This window comes from Olea europaea, chromosome 15, assembly GCF_002742605.1.
Source record: "Olea europaea var. sylvestris chromosome 15, O_europaea_v1, whole genome shotgun sequence".
Classification (NCBI taxonomy): Eukaryota; Viridiplantae; Streptophyta; class Magnoliopsida; order Lamiales; family Oleaceae; genus Olea; species Olea europaea.
Window position 1 is genome coordinate 6,475,379 of NC_036251.1, and position 19,411 is coordinate 6,494,789.

Below are 19,411 nucleotides of genomic sequence, written 5' to 3' on the forward strand. Positions count from 1 at the left end.
GCGGGGGGGGGGGGGGGGGGAGTTAAAGATTTTTTGTAATACACTAGGCCTAGCCAATGACATCTGAAATTCAATCCGCAGGATAATGAAACAGTGACCACAGTTTTCTGCAAGCTCCATTTCAAGTTATAGGATGAATAATACATTATAGCAGTGGAAGTAAGAAAACTGTCATTAATGTTAGCTTCTGCTTCTTCCTTGTCTTCATTGTTAAATTACACAACACAAACAAATGTCAATCAGGATTAGCATATATATTTTCCATAATTATTCAATCTATGTATGTCTTGATTGTGTATCATATATAAGCAAATTTGTATGGTTAATAGTTCTCCATATTTGATAGGATTGTAATTAGGAGGTAATTGTCCAAGAGCCTTTATTTAAACCGAGGACTCTCACATTATTATACATGTTGAATCCAAAATTATAAGTCTTACAACAAAGACAAAGAAAAGGTAATAGGATAATTATACAGAAACTGCAAATAAACAAGGTTCTAGGCTCTGACAATAGAATAGCCATGTAGGCTTCAGGAAATGTGGATGCATCAGTAGTTTTGCTATGGTCCAGATAGCTGTTTTCACAAAGAAGACCCAGGTACCAATTATAAAGAAGGATTAACACGAAACAACAAGTACTTTGACATATTCATCCAGATAGTCTGCCAGAGAAATAGTAATAAATTATACTGACACAACAGACATTATTCTTGTACACAATCAAGTGTGTGCATAGGCTCACACAAGCATACACATTCAATGTCATGGATAAGCATAGAAGTGAATATCTTTTTCTGCTCAGAATAAAACAGATATTTTCTGCTCACAATAAAACAGAGGGATATGATAAAAGTATACGACTTAACTGAAAAACATACAAGCAAGAGTGCCAATCTTATTCCAGAAAATAAAAAAGAAAGAAAATGCCAACCTTGTGAGGTTCCTCTCAGTTTCCCCACAGCTATAAACTCCAATATCCTTTCCTTGACATCAGTTAATCCATAATGGTCTTCATCGAGAATTTTTTGTGCTCGTATTACATCAAAATTCTCATCACTGAATAATTGAAGAAACAAAAATGTTTAGCAGGTATCAGAGTACCATTACCATTTATTTAAAATGAGAAAACTCCACTCAGTTATGAAAACAAAAACACCAGCAAACATCAAAATATATGAATCCGACAATTGTATCCAAGATAAATGTACAAGCAAAAACTTCCAAGTCAAATCAATGTTCTATCTTCAGGAACTTGAATCCTAAACAGAGAATCGCTCCACATTTTACAAGTGAAAACAACCATCAGCAGTACTCAAATGCTTTAGATAAGTTTTCCATAATGAATTAAAATCAACAAAAGCAGTGCTCGATTGTTCATATAACATAGACACCAGAATCAGTGTGAGGAGAAGGCCAAAAGCATCAAATTCATGGCGCATAAAGCAGCTTCAACTTTTTCTTTCCAATCTTATTTGACTTTCAGGCTCAATAAGAGAAAAAAAATATCTCAGTGTAGATATTTGAAGGGGATGAAAAACAATAGGCATTAATATCTTCATACAACATAACAGATCACACGGTGTGTTAGTGGTCTACATTCTGTTCTCCGTTTCATTTTTATTTATTTATTATTATTTTTTTTAATCTTCAAGGGTGGAGAGGATCCTGCTGAAAATGCGACTGGTCAGAAATGGAAAGAATTCACTCTTGAGCATTATTTTAGGAAATCAACAATAGAACTAGCGATATTGATCATTAAGAAATTGCAGGCCTCAGAGGTTCCTGCAATCTAAGATTAAATATTTGGCCCACAAAGGGTAAACACTCTGCTTAATACATCTTGAGGCTAGAAATTCAAGATGAAAGCAACGAGCGTTGAAAGTAGCCTATCAACTAGCTTTAATGGTTGAAAGGCTAAATAGAAGGCAGAGACCATTTCTGTCCAACATGCCTGGAAAAGAAAGCCAGCCCAACTGGTTATCTTCACCGCTCTAAACATGAAATCTGCCAGTCTTTGACTCTTCCTCCCCCTAATGAAAGAGTCCATGGCCAGCTCTAATAAAGTTTTGACTCACAGCCAGTAATGCCTCTTTAGGAGCCTATTTGCAAAAAAATAAATAAATAAACTGTCTTGCCAATCTGCAAGCAGAAAGGTGAGCACCTACAATTCATCATTTCCTTTCTACTGGAGTGAACTCTATCTGTGCTGGATTGCTTGGATTTGAGGATGTTTAGAAAGCTAAAAAAAGTCCTTTCAACTCCACCTACCTATGATGTATAGCTATGGATTCTAGGATGTTAGACTAAGCTTGCTATCAATTCACAAATGACCTGTAATGTATACAGTAGTCCCACTTGGCATTATCTCCTGTTGGTGTAAGTGTTGAAAACTAACGAAATTCATATTATGCCTAGTGCTGCATTGTCACAGGTCAAGAAGTATGGATGTTATTGGTTGCTGCTTTAGAGGGCATTGTCTTTCCTGCATCATCAATTACTAAATTTTGTGCAGCAGTAAGGTTGTTAAACACTTACACATGTTGCATTTGGACTGAAAATGATCAAGGCAACACGAGGATATAAGGGAATCAAGTTTCAAGTGAGAGTTTTGAAAAGCATACAAACTCTCTAAAGAACTTATGGCCTCGTTTGGTACACATTAATGTAAAAATGAGAATGAAAAATATAGTCGTTACGGGCCCCACACAAGAGATATAAAGTCAAATATGATGACTTGATGTGATGGATAACGATTATATTTTTCATTTTAATGGGCAAGTAATGGGAAACAAACGGGGCTATATCCTAGAACAACTATCATCGAGTTCTTGCAGTCTCTAAAACAGTTACCACCTGATTTTTCTTTTTTAAACACACTTCTGTATCAGAAATATTTGTAATTTTCAGAAAGGGTAATTAGCATAAAATGTCCTTACCTTTCATTTTTTGGCACTTTTACCCTTATTTCATATTTCGTTGTGAAAATCGTTATTTTCATCCATTTTATCAATTAAAAACTAAAAAACGACAAATATACACTCCTATTTAAATAAACAAAAAGAAAAAATAAAGCAAAGCCCAAATTGCATTTTCAAAAAAGTACAAATAAATTCCAAATAAATAATTAAAAAAGAAAGTGATTTTTTTTTAATTATTTATTTGTACTTTTTTTAAAAATTTTGGGAATATAGTTGCAATTTGTTTTTTATTTTTCTTTTCTTTATTTTTGTTTATTTAAAGAGAAAGGTATATTTGTCATTTTGCAGCTTTTAATTAAGAAAATTGATGAAAATAATAATTTTTGCAATGAAATATAAAAATAAGGGTGAAAACGTCAAAAACTGAAAGGTATGGATATTTTGTGCTAATTACCCTTTTAATAATTCATTTGGACTCATTTGCACTTTTTTAATAAGTTCGGAGTATGATTGGAATTTATTCTTTAACTTTTTTTTTTATTATTATTTTATTTAAATATGGGGTATGTCATTTTTATACGAGAAATTTGATGAAAATGATGGTTTCCTCAATAAAAGATGAAGGTAAGGGTAAAAGTGCCAAAAAATAAAAGAGAGGGATGTTTTGTGCTAATTACCCTTTCTAGAAATTCTAGGTTATATTCTTTAAAGACCAAACCATTAATTTTCTTTTCTAGAAATTCTAGGTTATATTCTTTAAAGACCAAGCCATTAATTTTCTAATACAAAGCATTAAGACTAGTTTTACAGGTGATCAACAAGGTTCCACAAAAGAGTTCAGAGTCCAACTAGTCTGGAATATCTCAAGTCTGTTTAAAGCATTATAATACTTCTAAATAAAAATTGGTAGTTTTATACACATGGATTTGGTTGAACTTTTGCAAGGCAAAGCATGCTCTTCTCATCTTCTCTTCTCCTCTGCAATTCTCATGATTCCACATTTTTTATACCTATGTCAATACCTGTTTCCTCCTCTCTCTTTTTTTCCCTCTCTTTTTTTAAAAAAGAAAAAAGGCACCCTTAAGTTGTCCTTCAGTCGAGAAATACCATAACTTTTCAACATCATTATCTAACTTTTCAGAATTCATGGGATAAATTGTTCCAAGTGGTAAAGCCTCAGGAACTTCCAGGGTTTTGCCTAGCCTTGCAAACAATTAAGCACGAAATATTTCACTTCAACCATTAATATATTTAATAGATCACAGAGAAAACTATTTGCATTCAAGTAAAATGGCATTTGGGCGAAAAGATTTGAAACATCAAGATCATAGAAAGGTCACCATGTTATAGAGTTAACAAACATCTAAAATCTAGTTTCTCAACTATATCCCACCACCAACAACAATAGCTTCAAAAACTTAACAAGAGCCTCTAGATAGATTCTTTATTTTTAATGAGAATTTTTGTACATAATAGAGAGTATCTTTAAGAGGCTGTTTGGGAGTGATTTTGAGAATTGATATTTTGACCGTTAGAAGAAAAGTGGGGTCCACCCGTGAGAGAAGAAGTCAAATATGACGGCTGGAATAGTGAAATAACGGTCAAAAAATCAATTTTTTGGAAGAAAAAATCGGGCCCAAACAGGGCCTAAATTGTAAAATTTTTAGCACACTCCAACAAACAGATTGTTTCTCCCCCAATTTTCAATTAATATATATTTTTAAATGTCAATAACTTCAATATTCAAATATAAATTGAATAATAAAAGTAATAGACTTAGAAACTTGAAATTTACTAAATGAAGTCATTGTATAATACAAATAGAGAGTGATTACGACTCCCCAAATGTGGGGAGTCCAACTCACTCCCTATTCAACAATGTTAAAATGGAGAGCTTATTGAACATAATTTCAAGGTTTGGCTCTCAAAATAGAAAGAATCGTATGCCCTTGTTTGAGCCCCATTTTTGGGGAAGAATGAATTTTTGAATAGTGTATTGATGAAAAATGTGTGGTTAAAAAATAAGGAAAAATTTTAGATTTGCGTGTAATATTATTTTATTGAAGAATATGTGTTTGAAATGATGTCAAAATACTGTTGAAAAATGCATTTTTCCAAAAGAATGAGACTCAAATAAGGGCTATATTTAGAGTCTTTTGGAGATGCTATGAGAGTGCATCAAAAGATTCAAAACTGACCCAAAATTTTAGATACAATGGGAGAGGAACTAGTGTGGAAGCGATAATAAAATTATGTAATAAACTAAGAAGAATATTGGAATAACTTGCTTCGTTATTGATTAAATAATCATAAATGTAATAAAAAGTGTACAATACCCCAATATTTATAAGCAAGATTATTTTCTACTTCTTATAATATTAGAAAATTGAAACTAATTGAAACTATATCCCAATCAAACAAAAGATAAAGTACTATCACAACTATACAAGAAAATTAAATATATAAACATAATTGAAAAGATAAACTACTAGATAATGTCAATCATAATTGTAGTAGGAAACTATTAATTGTAGATGTGATGAACTACGTAAACCAATCAGCAAAAAGCATTAACGCTTCAATCGAACAACGAGCTAGGGTGACTTTATTAACAACAAATAGAAAAGAGGAACGGAAGAAAGGTGCCAAATGATAAAATGTAAATTGTATTATGAGATAACAAAAGCTACAGACCTGTATTCACCCCAAGGCAATGCAGTCAACCAATCAAGATAATTACGTGTCACATTAAATTCACTTGAGCTAGCTTCCAGTAATTGCAATTTTGTCAGTTCTTCTTCTATGACTTGCAAAACATGAGGTGGGATTTTCTCCTTCTTTGGGTCAAGCCTTTCCCTGAACTTTGCTGCAGTATTTCAGAAATCAAAGCCAATGAACAAGTTGTCACCAATTAAAAAATGAGATAGTGTAGTAAAAACAGAGTAATCCACTGCGTCAACATCAGGCACTCTTAAAGCTCAAGCAAAAATCACTTGAAACTGGAAAATACAGATCAAGATTTGCTAAATAGCAACAAATTTCAACTTAACGCAGCTTCTGTTTGAGTGTGTGGTTAAAAAGTAAGTAAAATTATCTTATTGGGAAAATGTGTGGTTGAAAATGAATTTTTTGATAATGGGATTCAAATAGGGGCACAATTTCATACCTAACTTCAGCGAGAAAATATTATTCATGGATTAATTAAGAGAAAATTTTAAAAACTGACACCAATTTAAAGCAGATTATTAGCAGTAAAGAAAAATTAAAAACTGACTTTAAAGCATAGATTATATTGCTAATCTTCTAGGACTATACCCCATATATAAACATATACACATGACTTATATAATATCACATGTCCATCTCAGCCTATAAAATTCCACCAAGGCATATCCATAGAAATAGGAACAGATTCCAACCAAAGAAAAGAAGGGAGGTAAAGGGGGAAAACCCAGAGAAACTCAAAGAGATTTCTTAATCTTTTAATCGCGTTCTCTGCGCCACTATTAATTCCATTATTATGCCCTCACTAAATTACCAATATAAAGCAACATGTGCAAGTCCCCAATGAACTCAGACAAAAAGGGTAAAAAATTGATTTTTTGACCGTTATTTCACTATCCCAGCCGTTATATTTGACTTCTTCTCTCACAGGCGAACCCCACTTTTCTCCTAACGGTCAAAAAATCAATTCTCAAAATCACTTCCAAACAGGCTCTATACATCCGTCTCTTCCTAAAAAACAGGGAATGAGCAAATTACCAGGGAAAAATCATCGATAACATATCAAATGATATTACCCTGTCATCACATTCGTAATATACCCAAAATATTATTACCAGAATCATGCCTAACGTCAGCAGGACCGTTTTTCAACCTGGCAACCTTTTTCCCTAGATGCTGAACAGATGCTGACATTTTCTCTTAAAGTGCATGCTGACATGTGAATGCCACAAGACCAGATAAAAAATGGTAGCAAATGCCAAATACAATGACCTGTATAGTAAATTATTGTCTAAAGAAGAGAAAAAAAAATTAGGTCCAAAGAAAGAGAAGTATGCATCATATTGGAATTGAGATGACTCATATTCTCAGTAAATCTTCATTTAGCTGACAGGGATGCAACTGAACACTTTTTTTAGACTTAAAAAGAGACTTGCTAACTAACATGACATTTGCCATAAAAACCAAATTAAAATGGAAAAATAAGAGTGCGTTCGATTTGCGCTTCCGTTTTCTGTTTTCAAAAATGAAAACAGAAAACGTTTTCTGTTTTGAGGGACTATTTTCGAATTACAGAAAATATGTTTAGTTTGTCATTTTGAAAAAAAAAAAACATTTCTCAAAACAGAAAACTAGAAAATGCGTTTGGTTTAAAATTTTTAGAAATTATTTTATGACATTTATTCAATTAATTTGATTATTTAGTAAAACATAATAATTTTATGCTAATATATTACCAGATAATATATATTTTAAACGTGGTAAATTTACTATTTTTTCTTGCTACAAAAATAAAATAATAAATGTTTAGAAATTGTTTTATGACATTTATTCAATTAATTTGATTATTTAGTAAAACATTATAACTTTATGCTAATATTTTACCAAATAATATATATTTTAAACTTGAGGAATTTACTATTTTAAAAGTACCGTTGAGCATCCCTAAAAAAAATAAAAGAAGGGAAAACGGCGTGTTTTGAGCGTTTTTTGCGTTTTGAGTTTTTAAACTGAAAACACTAAAAAAAAAAAAAAAAAAAATTTGAGTTTTCAGGTATAAATTTTTCCTTGTTTTGGAAAATGCATTTTTGAAAACGAGTGACCAAACGAGTTTTGGGCATTTTCGAAAACTAAAATCAAAAAATGACTGTAAAACGGCAAACCAAACGCTCCCTAAGTAGTCCAAACTCAAAATAAAAATGCAGTATCAAAAGCATGTATGTCCTCGTGGAGAAAACAGAACATTGTTTTTAAGTTATTTGATCAGAAAGAGAGTGGATTCATGAGATATCACAAATGAATTGCTTTTATAACAATACACAAAATATCTCTTGCTTTTATTTAAAAAAAGAGAGGGAAAATAAAAGTTCTCTTTTTCTTCAATTTTAGCCTCGAAGCCGAAACTGTTCCCTCTTTCAGAAAAATAGATCTTTAAACATATGTATGTTTCCTGTCACCATAGATTCTAAAAGGAAAAAAACAGAAAAATAGATAGTTACAAAAGGCTTGATATTATGTACCCAACGATTTTAAATCATGAGGCATCCAATAAGACAGCATGAATTAGTACTGCTAAGCATTCAGCAGGTTCAAATGTTTTAGATATAATGCAAGTACTAACATGGCTCTAGCAATTACAACAGAGTAATAAGGCAGAACACCGTGGATTATATAGAAGAGGGCATACCAGAAAGAGCGGTTTTGTCGTCAGTCTCTAATCCCAATTCCTGCACAATGCAAATAAATTTGTTATAAGATAATTCCCAAAACATTATGACATCTAAACCATTCAAACAGACATACATCAAGAACAGAGTCTTCCATAACACTTAGAGAATGTATATCATAAAGCAAGCAAATCATTATACTAAAGAAACATGCCTTCTTTATGGCCTTGAGTTGCTCATTCAACAAGTATCGTCGCTGCTCTCCACTTATCTTTTCTTCAATTGCCTTTGCTATTGATTCCTAAATACCGCCAAAAAATGGTGAAGATTAAATGGACAGGGAACAGCAATTGAGAGTGCTAGAATTGATCTCCAGCCCAGACAGCCATACCTGGATCTTACTAATCTCCATCTCTTTCTTCACTAACTCCAGAGTAAGTTTTAGTCGTTGATGAACCTTAATTTCGAGAACATGATGAGCATCAGAAATATGAAAGATAGAAAATTTGATGGGCTAATACAGTCTTATTACAAGAAAGCAACAACCCTTTCCACTTCAGGCCCAAAGTGTGGGTACAAAATGAATGTCCTTTTTATCCTATAATCAAATATTTATCTTGGTATAAATGAAACATCTTTGTCCCCAGCACCTTGAACAAGCAACTCGAGAAAATAATGAGTAATTCCATAACAGGGGCAAAATTTATATTCTAGCTGTCCTTTAAATGGTACAAAATTTCCTAGCTTTCTAATCAAGGGACAAGGGATGCATTTAAGTTGATAACAAATCCTTAAAAAAGTAGATTATTTAATCTTGTAGGCTGTAGCAATTTTGAGATCTTATAAGACTACAAGATGCGGAAACCCGACAGATGGATGATTCTCAGATTGAAAGTTACAATGTTACTCTTCTAGGTAGAATTGTAGGCAGGATTCTAGAAAAGATAGAAGCACAATGTTCATTCTCAGAAAAATGTAGTCGATGAGACTGTAGACTACTTACATCTAGTTCTTCAAGCACTTGCTGGCACTGTGATTTGTTTGCACCTGATATTGCAGCTCCAAAATCTGCTAATCTTGGATAATTGAAATCACCTATATGCTGTAGATATTGAGAAGTGAGGAGGTAGCATAGATACTACATGTAAACAAAACCAATAGAAAAACTTGCAATATTATCTTTCAATTTAGGCGATAAATTCGTTCGTTATGTAAAAGTACAACATTCTTGTGATAAAAGGGATGTTACACTGTTGTTCTTCCAAAGTTCGAAAAATGCAATATCTTTATGCATGAATTTAGTGAATCAAATATCTTTAAACAAAAAATACTTCATGAGCATGATCATGGCCTATCTTTAAAAAGGACACACAGTTATTATCATATATGACCTCAGATCTCATAAACAGCAAAAGAGAGGAATCCAATAGTTTATAATCAGATATGTTTCAGGCATACAAGTGCACTTTAGGCATGTATGTCAAAAAGTTCAATTGTACTAGGAAGATGATGGGTACAACCATCTGCACAACTCCATTCCAATTAATATAGTTTGGAAGCATACAAAAAAGGCTGGAGAACTGACCTAATACAACACCTCAGTGTGAATTCAAAGTAATGATTCTGTCACTAGAATAGACCTTTTATATCAAAGTTAAATAAAAAAAAATAAGCGCGTGCATTCATACCAATGAAGTGTTTGACCATGTTATTCTGCATACAGAAAAAGAAAAGAAAAAAATCAGAAATAGGAAAATTTATACCTGAGTGTAAGTTTGTACATGATCCCGCCAAAGTGAACTAGTTTTCAAAACATCTCTAAGAGTTGATATAACTTCAAATGACGTTGCCTTAAGAACATCGTCATCCTTATCATAAGGCTTTTCCTGAAAGACATGAGAACACACAAGTCCTCAGAAGTTCATTTTACAAATTTGGATTATTATATTAAGTATTCACATGAGAGAACTGCACACACCTTGAGATGATCGACCTTGACCATGAGAGGATCCTCACTGACCTGCACAAGACAATTATTTCAGTTGTGCATCTGTAGCACAGAGATGGATATAGCTATTAATTTGCAAATATATACCAACAGCATGGAAAAATTCTTCTTGAGGTGTATAAATAAGTAGAAAATATATTTGTAAGGTAATTGAAGGAGATGAAAATGTAAAGAAACAAGAGCAGAACTTTAAATCTACAAAATCATGAATGAAGAAAGATCCTACAAACCATCTCAGTTATTCGAAGTCGTCGGTGACCAATAAGAACCACCTGATCTCCTTGGATGCTTGTAATCTGAGATCATCAAGCCAGCTTGATGAATCAAAGAAGTTTTTTACCACAGATATATAACTTCAAACAATAACTTGATGAAAATAAAGGAAAGAGAATTACCTGAGCTAGCGTACCAACTTCATGGAGGCGATTAAATAACTCTTTTCCTTTGAGATTGTATATATTTTTCTCATCTGTACCCTCAGTTACTGCCTCATCTTTAAGTAGGAAAGCACCAGCATAAGGGGCTTGCCGTTTTCTACTCTCTACTAAAGCTTCTAACAACTTTGGGTCCTGCAGAAATGAGTATGTACAAGAAAGGTTGGCAGATCAGCTCGCTAGTTACTAAGAATATGAGTAGAGTTTATTTTACCTTCATCTTATATAAGATATAAAAAACCATTTAAAAAAATAATAAGATAAAAGCTTTCAACTTTTCACCACTTCTTTCATATATCAAAAGAAATTATAAAAAATTCCAACAAGTACTATTTGTAAAAAGCTAAAAGCTAAAGTAAGCAGATAGGATATAAAAGACAAATTACAGAGAGCAATCCATGTTTCTTGGACTCAGGTGTGGTGTCCGATACATATCTAGGAGTCTGATCTTTTCTCTCTCTCTAAAATCTAGGATACAAGATACAGCTAAAAAAGATCCAAAATGTAGACACAGGCATGTGGATTCATCTTATATTGTATATTTAACTGTAAATCTATAATAAATTAAATTGCAAATTGTGATACTTTTTTTGAAATTTCATTTCAAGTCTAGAAATGTGAAATACAAACTAGAAATCTTTTTAAATACAATACCAAATTAACAAAAACGATATAAAGGACCCTCTTGTGTTTTAAACGATCTGGGAAGGCCCCTTGCTGTGTATGTCCGATACAGGTACTTCCTCTCAAATGGAGAGTCCGAGCAACAAAGAGTGCAAATAAGCATGCTCAGTTGAATGCAAAAAATAAATAAATAAATAAATAAATAAAATCATAGCATGATTCCATACAGAATAGTGCACACAAATTACCCCTTAAAGTATTATGGAATTATATATTAGGAAATTATCAGTACATCTGTCAGAACTTGTACTTACAAGAACTGCATTGTAAATCTAATTCTAGTTAACCAATAATAGTTATATATCCATGTAATGGCACAGAGAAGCAATATTGAATACGAGGATGTTAAAAACAAAATATCAAACTAAAGTACTCAACCATAAGCAGCCATACCTTCACATAAAGAGGCATATAAAATCCAGGAAATAATGGTCTGTGTGGCAGGGGTAATGCTATAACCTGCACATGTAACAGAAGTCTTGATTATTATTCATTCTAAAAATAAGATGGAACAAAAAAATACCAGCTAATGTCTAAAATGATCTAATGTTCATCCTTTCCAATAAATAACTCAATAAAAGAAAATCGGGTACAGATGAAGATAGTTGCTTCTTGTTTGGGAATAGGTTATAACTGGTTTAAATAATAACTAGGCAGAATTGAGTCACGGATAATTGTGTAGTACTTGTAGGTCCTAAGAGGAAGACAATGGAAGACAATCCTAACACCCCCAACATATTGATTTTACATAGACCACATAAACAAAATACCTAATTTCGTCCAACAAGCTCATTGTGTTTCTTTTCCCAAATATGTGCTTGATTCCCAATGCAGAGGAAGCAAATGCAAGAAATTAAGAAATAACTACTTAAAATTAAAAGAAAGCCTCACCATGAATTTGATATGCACGCCATAAACTAACAAGCTTGTGCAGGTAATACAAAGAGTGCATTTTTACATAACAAATCCACTAAGTTCGTTCTCTCACATATATTTTGTACGAGACCAAACTCTCCATTAGTTAAGACAGACTTACATAAAAAATTCCAATTTGAACTTCTTCAGTACTACAATTGCAAAAATGCTCCAGCGTACAAGAATATTAAGATTTAAGAGTTACCACAATGGCGGCATGTAACTGCGAAACTGAATTTCATTTTCAAGTCTTACCTTGTCAACAAACATAATCGAGATTTACCCAATATTTGATACTTAATTATAAAATTGTCACGAAAAGATTGAATATTTTGAACATTTATACATAAACCCACCCATTCATGGACACTAAATGTATGTATAACCATAATTCATAAGAACTAACCGTTAGATAATCTTCAGGTCTAAATACAGTGGGGACAATAGCTGATGAAGACTTAGATTCGGCCACTTCACTCCCAGAACCATCAACCTCTTTGACCTTGGAACCAGTTTCCCCCGGGTTTGACCCATCAGAGGAGTCGGAGCAGAAGAATCGGCGATAAAAATACGGGCTTCTCTTATTTGTTCCTCGGAGGGAGTTCAGGACCCGAAGAATTGGAGAGGCGGACTCGGTGGTCGATCCAGGCCGGAGTTGCGGCCCAAAAGACGATGTAGCGGCCTGGAACCGGCATGTGGAGGAGAGGACCTTCAACATGAGGAATTATGGCAAATGGCAAGTCTTTATGGTCAATATGGATTTCAGGTTAGGTTTTGATTTAGACGACGGGGTGAACCGCCATTGATGGAGGATAAACAAGCTCTTTTCTTGGGGAAGAAGAAGCAGGTTTTATTGACTTTTTATTTTTCAAGTAAAACCCTGCATAAACCCTCGGATTTTGCATTTTGTCGAAAATACCCCTGTCATGCTTTTTCTTTTCACTTTTTAAAGTTTTCAAAATGATTCTACTTTTAAATCATGTAAAATTAAAAATGAAATGTATATGATCTTTTATAAAATTGTAAAAATTTCAGACCATGTTTGGGAGCAATTTTGAGAATTAATTTTTTGATCGTTAGGAGAAAAGTGGGAGCCATTTATAAGAGAATACTTCAAATTTTACCATTGAAATAGTGAAATAACGATCAAAAAATCAATTTTTTGAGTGAAAAATCACTCCCAAACCGCATATCAATGTTAATGGTTTTTCAATTTTAAGTAAAAAAAAAAAAGATTTATATTTCATACGTGCAGAAGTTGTACTTAAAAGGATTCATATTCAGTGAATTAGTTATTTTCGGATAAACTATGGCAAAGGTTCCAAACGTCTTCCATACCTTATTTCTTGGACTTCACGGTTTGCAGTCATTTGTAACTTTTTTCAAGTGATGGAGTGCAGCTATGTTAAAATTGTCGGGAACGGGTGAAGATGGACTTTCAATGGCATAGAGAAAACACAAAGAAAGATACATGGACATTTTATTTTCAAATGGCCTAACGTTTTATTCCACGAAAGAAAACAAGTAGTGTGTTTAGATGCAAAATCATTGTAGTACTTGAGAATCCATCTCTTTATTTCGTAATATATAAGAAGGTAAGAGATCTTGCCTTAAAAAAAAAAACATGCACACCATTCTCTTTTACTGAGTACTAGTGTGACGAACGTGTAACGTCAATTATTGTTAAAAGTAAGTGTACATAGAAGTAATATGATGATATGGATAGAACAATAACTACTAAATAATAGTTTGATGTGTAAGTTTGAACATTGGTTCACATCTGCAATTAATTGACACTACAATAAGGATACATTTGAAATTTGCATGGAAAAAAATAAATTCTAGGCAAATGAATTGTCTAGAACTTATTTATATGAAAATTATTAATTAAATGTATTTGATTGATTTAATTTTTAACTTTAAAATATTATACTTGTCTATTTTTTATTGGAAGGTGGACGAGAGAGAAGGGACAAATGAGAAAGAAAAAGAGAGTAAATTATTTGAAAAATAAAAATCACACCTCCCCAAAGGAAATATTTTCATTGTTCCTGTTTTCAAGGAAAATATGATCGTATGACCAAATGTATGAAAATATTTTTGGTAAAAAAATTGTCAATCAAACAATACAAAGTAAGAAATTAGGTTAAAAAAAATAATTTTCATAAAAAATATTGACAATCAAACGCACTATAAGTGGTTTTAAAACATATGTTAAACAATTGAGCTTAATGGCGATCGTATCATCTCGTGTCTATTTCGCTACGATAGGAGCAATGCAAGAAAGGAATATGTATAATTGGTTTCTACTGTCATTTTGAACCTGTTATGAACGGAAATGCTTTTGACGACCTAAAGCAGGCAGTGATTGATGACCCCGTATTGCAGTTGCCAACAGCTTGACCAGGGTAGAGGCAGAGGGGGGGAGGGGGAATAAGAAAAAGGGAGCGCGCGGCTTTGGCTCGTTCTTTCTGGACGGAGATAAAGTTAATCTTTTTTGCAGTTTCTGAATAGTTACCTTAGGCTGCTCCTTGCACTTAATCTCGTATGATTGTGAAATGCTCACATGTATATGTATGCAATGATAAGTAATTACTTATAGAATTTTTCTTCTTAAATAAATTGAAAAGTACTATCTACACAATGTTATATAGGTGAAGACAAATATGAGCAAAAAGACAGTAAAAACCAAATAGTATAACCGTTTAATAGGCAAGTAAAATAATAATAATAAAAACTAATATAGAGCAGTTATAGAACTAAAGTAACAACTATTGCATAAGTGATATTTAGGAGTTGATTCACAGATTTCGAAAGCTACTCGTTGGTACATCTTCAAGTTAAAAATGGAATAGAGAAAAAAAAATTATAAATTACATAATTTCTCCTATGATTAAACGTTTTGCATCATTCGATATTGATGTCACTGGATTTATAAACTGCACGTTTTTTGCCCTTGCCTTCTCCGCTTTTCGAATTTGAAGGACCGACAATTAACAATATTACTCTTGGATGATGATGCAGTAGAATCATTTTGGATTAATCGGGGTGATTCAGCAAATGGAGTTAAAGATGTTCTTCCATCAATGCTAACATGAGAAGTTTCTCCTGTTGATTAACATTTTTTTTATGTTTGACAACTTTAACATAGAAAAATAGATCTTCATTAGTCGGGAGTATTGTAAGGAATTTTGAGCAGGTTATCCTATGATTGTAATATCAATAGATTCTAATGAATCTTACAATTGGATAGTAGCTCTTGCCCTATGGTAATATAACACAGATAAATGACATAAGAGTTGGGAAAGAATGTATTGAACGAATTTTATTACTTGTATATGTAATTATCACCTTGGAACTGCTCAACTCGAGAGCACATGCAGAATGAACTGCAATGGATTCATTTGTGGTAATAGATAATACCTGAAATTCAGGGAAGAAAAATAGGAGTTAAGAGGATTTATGTATGGGTTTGGTAGAAATGTATAAGATATTCTCTAAAAAACAATAATTAATTGTGAAAGACAAAAATAAGGAACTTGAAATTATCAAAATGACTCTGTTCTGTCAAATGTAATGGAAGTTTTTTCTTGAAGTGCAATGTTTTCTTTGCTCATAACCCTGGGCAGATACTTGCACAATTACATCATGTTTGTGTATTAGGAAAATGTACATCTTTATTATTGAAGCTGTAAGGATGAATTCAAATCACTTGTGCCTACCTTGTTTATCATTGACAAAAAACAAAAGGAATTGTATATTTGAAAAAATTAGATCTCTTAGACAGTAACGATATCAAATAGAATAATGAAAATTTATTCCAAAGCAAAGGATTAAACAAACTCTCTTGAATTTAGCAAAATTCTACACATTCAAAAATCGAAAGAATTGAAAAGAAATTAAGATTCTACTAGTAAAATATTCCAATCCAATTATATATCAGAAGTGAATGAATATTATAGAACGGAGTTGAAAAGCTCATTATGCAATGTTCCACCTCACAATCTTTTTTATTTTTCAGTTTAGAAATCCCAGATAAAAAGAATAAAAAAATGTACAAAGGTAGAACTAAATTTTCATCTTTATCAATGTAAATATGTAACACCTGTTGTTTCTAGAGTTTGAATTCACTCCTTCTACAGCAATCTGACAGAATTACCTGAATGCAAGAATTGATCAACAGGATCCAAAATTGTAATTCGAGCCCACCGACTTCACGATGTATCCTTAAAACGAATTTGCTGCCTTCAATGGTGCTAAAGGCGTCCAGCAATCGTTTCCCAGGATAGAACGAATTTTTCGTCTCCTACGGAAGCAGCACTGCAGTCTGTAGGAGTTCCAACGAACTCAACGAAGTGTTTTTTAATTCGAGACAATATCAGAACGAGAGAGAGAGGGAAATGAGATTCAAAGCACAGAAAGTTTGCAATGAAAATGGTGTAAATTTTCTGGTAGAAAGGCTGGCTATTTATAGACTTGTTCGTGGCCATTCGAACAGTCATCACCTTTCAGACAAGCCTCAAAAATCCGAACAGACATACTGTTCTTAAAAGTCGTGTCCGCACCGGACTCGGGCTCGTGCCGGCCGGTCGCCCGCACCCGTACCAAATCGGACCGGACTTAGACACGGGCACGTGCTCGTGCCGTGCCGAGCCGAGCCAAGCCGAGCCGGCGGCGGCGGCGCGCGCGTGTGGGTTTATGACCGAACCCAATAGGATATAGGTCTTCCCCCTTCCAAAGACTATTGGTACCCCTTGGGGCCCAAACCCAATTCCAAACTTCCACCTTATAAACCACACCAAAGTTTCCTAACTTTCCTATGTGGGATAAGTGTTTGGCAAATCAAATTCTTCCATAATCCTTAGTTTATGTGGGTTACTTTAACACTTAATATTTCATTCAATTTTAAATGGTTTTCGATAAATAAATATATCACGTTAATCATCTCGCGGAGTAGAACGTGAATATGCTAGATCCCGTATTATTTAAAAGGTGGGTCCCACTGAAATTTGGGCTCAAAGTTGACCCATTAAACCATTTTTTCCAACAACACCTATGTAACCAATTTATTTCATTAGATAGCTATTGAGTTATTTAAGAATTATATATGAGAATAATGAAATTTATAAGTTAAGAAAAAAGTACGTAGTTAAATCTGTAAGATTTTTGTGGAGCTAAAAGATATTATGAATATAACAAACAATGACAAGCATAGGAATTTTGTCAGCAAGAACAAGATAATTAGATTTATAAAAATATAATAAGATGCGATAGTAAATGTTGGTTAAGGACTTACCTCTTGAGCATCTTCCAAAGTAATCATCATTAAATTTAGAAAGAAGTCTCCTGGGAACATATCATTGTAATCGCAAACGAAGAAGAATTTTTCTATCAAGATATTTAATTGTCATGGAAGTATTTCAGGAGACTTCTTTCTAAACTTAATGATAAATAAAGTGAAGAGGAAATAAAAACATTAGTAGATCTTTTTTTTCTTTTTTTTGATGTTCATCAAATATACTACTTAAGAAAGATCGTAGGATAACTTCATTTGGCTAATAGAAGTATACAATTAAGGTACATTAGAAGCAGTTGAACAAATATGATCAGAATATACCAATTTATATCGTGGATCAAGCACAGTGGCAATCAACAACAATTGATTAACATTTTTCATTTTCCCCAATACTTGTCAAACTTTTTCTAGATGTTAATAGTCATTTCAGCCAAAAGAAAATCACCACTTGAACTCAATTGTTCCAATTCAGTTACAAGTGAACATACTTCACGAAGATGAACATTAAAGTAAACATGTATTGACGTACTGAACTTCAAAATTACTTCATAAAAGCCTTTAAAATCTTCACAAAAATAGAAGCATTTTCCCAATCAAAAGTTGAGGAGGCTCACTCATTCTTCTACAACAATCATACTCCCGAAAATAAATTACATACTACACATCATCATCCTCTAACCTTTCAAAAGCTTTTTGAAATTTTAAACCAGCTTCCAACATCAAATTTCTGTCTTGCTATTTAAACTTTGAGATAGAACATATGAAAGGTAGTAAAATTGTTGCCAAGAAACTTGAAGAATTATAAGTATTAAGTTGTGTGAAGTGATTTCAGTTTTTGTAGCCTAGAAGTCTATATCTTGCTAGATTAACTTTCAAGTGCCAAATCAAAGTAGAAAGTAAGTTTACTGCTAGGAACATTGAAGCATCATGAGTTATTTCAAACAAAAAAAAAACATTTATCTAAAGAAGAACAAAACACGCTAATAAAAATGGTAATAATAAGAGCAGAAATTGAATAATAAAAAATTTAAACCATATAGCAAGAACCGAAACTTAAAAAAAAAAAAAAAAAAAAAAAAAAAAAAAAAAAAAAAAAAACCATTTATTTATATATTTTTCAAAAGGATTCGCCAAGAAACAGCTAAAGCCAAAAAAAAAAAAAAAAAAATTTTTTTTTTTTTTTTTTTTTTTTTTTTTTTTTTTTTTTTTTTTTTTTTTTTTTTTTTTTTTTTTTAAAAAAAAAAAAAAAAAAAAAAAAAAAAAAAAAAAAAAAAAAAAAAAAAAAAAAAAAAAGGAAGCCACAAGTGGAGAGAAAATAACTTACAAGCAATACGTTGAAGAGAATGTTTGAAAAGTCAATAAAGCTACGTGAACATCCGGAGGGCCCCCTGAGGGGAGTGTCATACGGGGTTGACACCCCGGATGTACAAATAGCAAAGTCCTTGAAAAGTGGCCGCCAAATAGCCAGAGAGAAGAGCATGAAAATTAGTGGATGCAGGAGTCCAGGTTTCGGAATAGAGAAAAATTTTTGGTTTAAGTGTGTTCAAACACAAATTGACCTAAACAAAATAATTTTATAATTGTTTGGAACCCGATTCGACCCGTTTTTGTTATAAACCAACACATCACGACCCGATTTGGGTCGAGATGCATCGGGTTTGCTGCTTTGATTTATGGGCCCAGCCCTGGTTAAGAACATAGGCAACAAAAGATTCACAAAAGAAAAGAAGATGGAGCATTCTATGTTTGGAAAAACTCACATTT

The 19,411-nt window shown here is 32.7% G+C and overlaps 1 protein-coding gene across 1 annotated transcript in view; it reads right to left on the minus strand.

Annotated features, from left to right (window-relative positions):
* LOC111411155 (lon protease homolog 1, mitochondrial-like) overlaps nucleotides 1-13,207 on the minus strand; it is a 17,906-nt gene extending 4,699 nt beyond the window's left edge. Inside the window, exons 1-13 of the mRNA XM_023041713.1 lie at nucleotides 12,758-13,207; nucleotides 11,830-11,895; nucleotides 10,714-10,887; nucleotides 10,549-10,614; nucleotides 10,289-10,330; nucleotides 10,074-10,196; nucleotides 9,314-9,412; nucleotides 8,702-8,767; nucleotides 8,525-8,611; nucleotides 8,331-8,370; nucleotides 5,615-5,786; nucleotides 708-1,058; nucleotides 483-577 (exon numbers count right to left, since the gene is read on the minus strand). Coding sequence (XP_022897481.1) covers nucleotides 483-577; nucleotides 708-1,058; nucleotides 5,615-5,786; nucleotides 8,331-8,370; nucleotides 8,525-8,611; nucleotides 8,702-8,767; nucleotides 9,314-9,412; nucleotides 10,074-10,196; nucleotides 10,289-10,330; nucleotides 10,549-10,614; nucleotides 10,714-10,887; nucleotides 11,830-11,895; nucleotides 12,758-13,069 — 1,693 coding nt within the window. The 5' untranslated portion in view covers nucleotides 13,070-13,207. The remainder of the gene's footprint in view (nucleotides 1-482; nucleotides 578-707; nucleotides 1,059-5,614; nucleotides 5,787-8,330; nucleotides 8,371-8,524; nucleotides 8,612-8,701; nucleotides 8,768-9,313; nucleotides 9,413-10,073; nucleotides 10,197-10,288; nucleotides 10,331-10,548; nucleotides 10,615-10,713; nucleotides 10,888-11,829; nucleotides 11,896-12,757) is intronic.
* Between the last annotated feature and the right edge of the window lie 6,204 nt (nucleotides 13,208-19,411).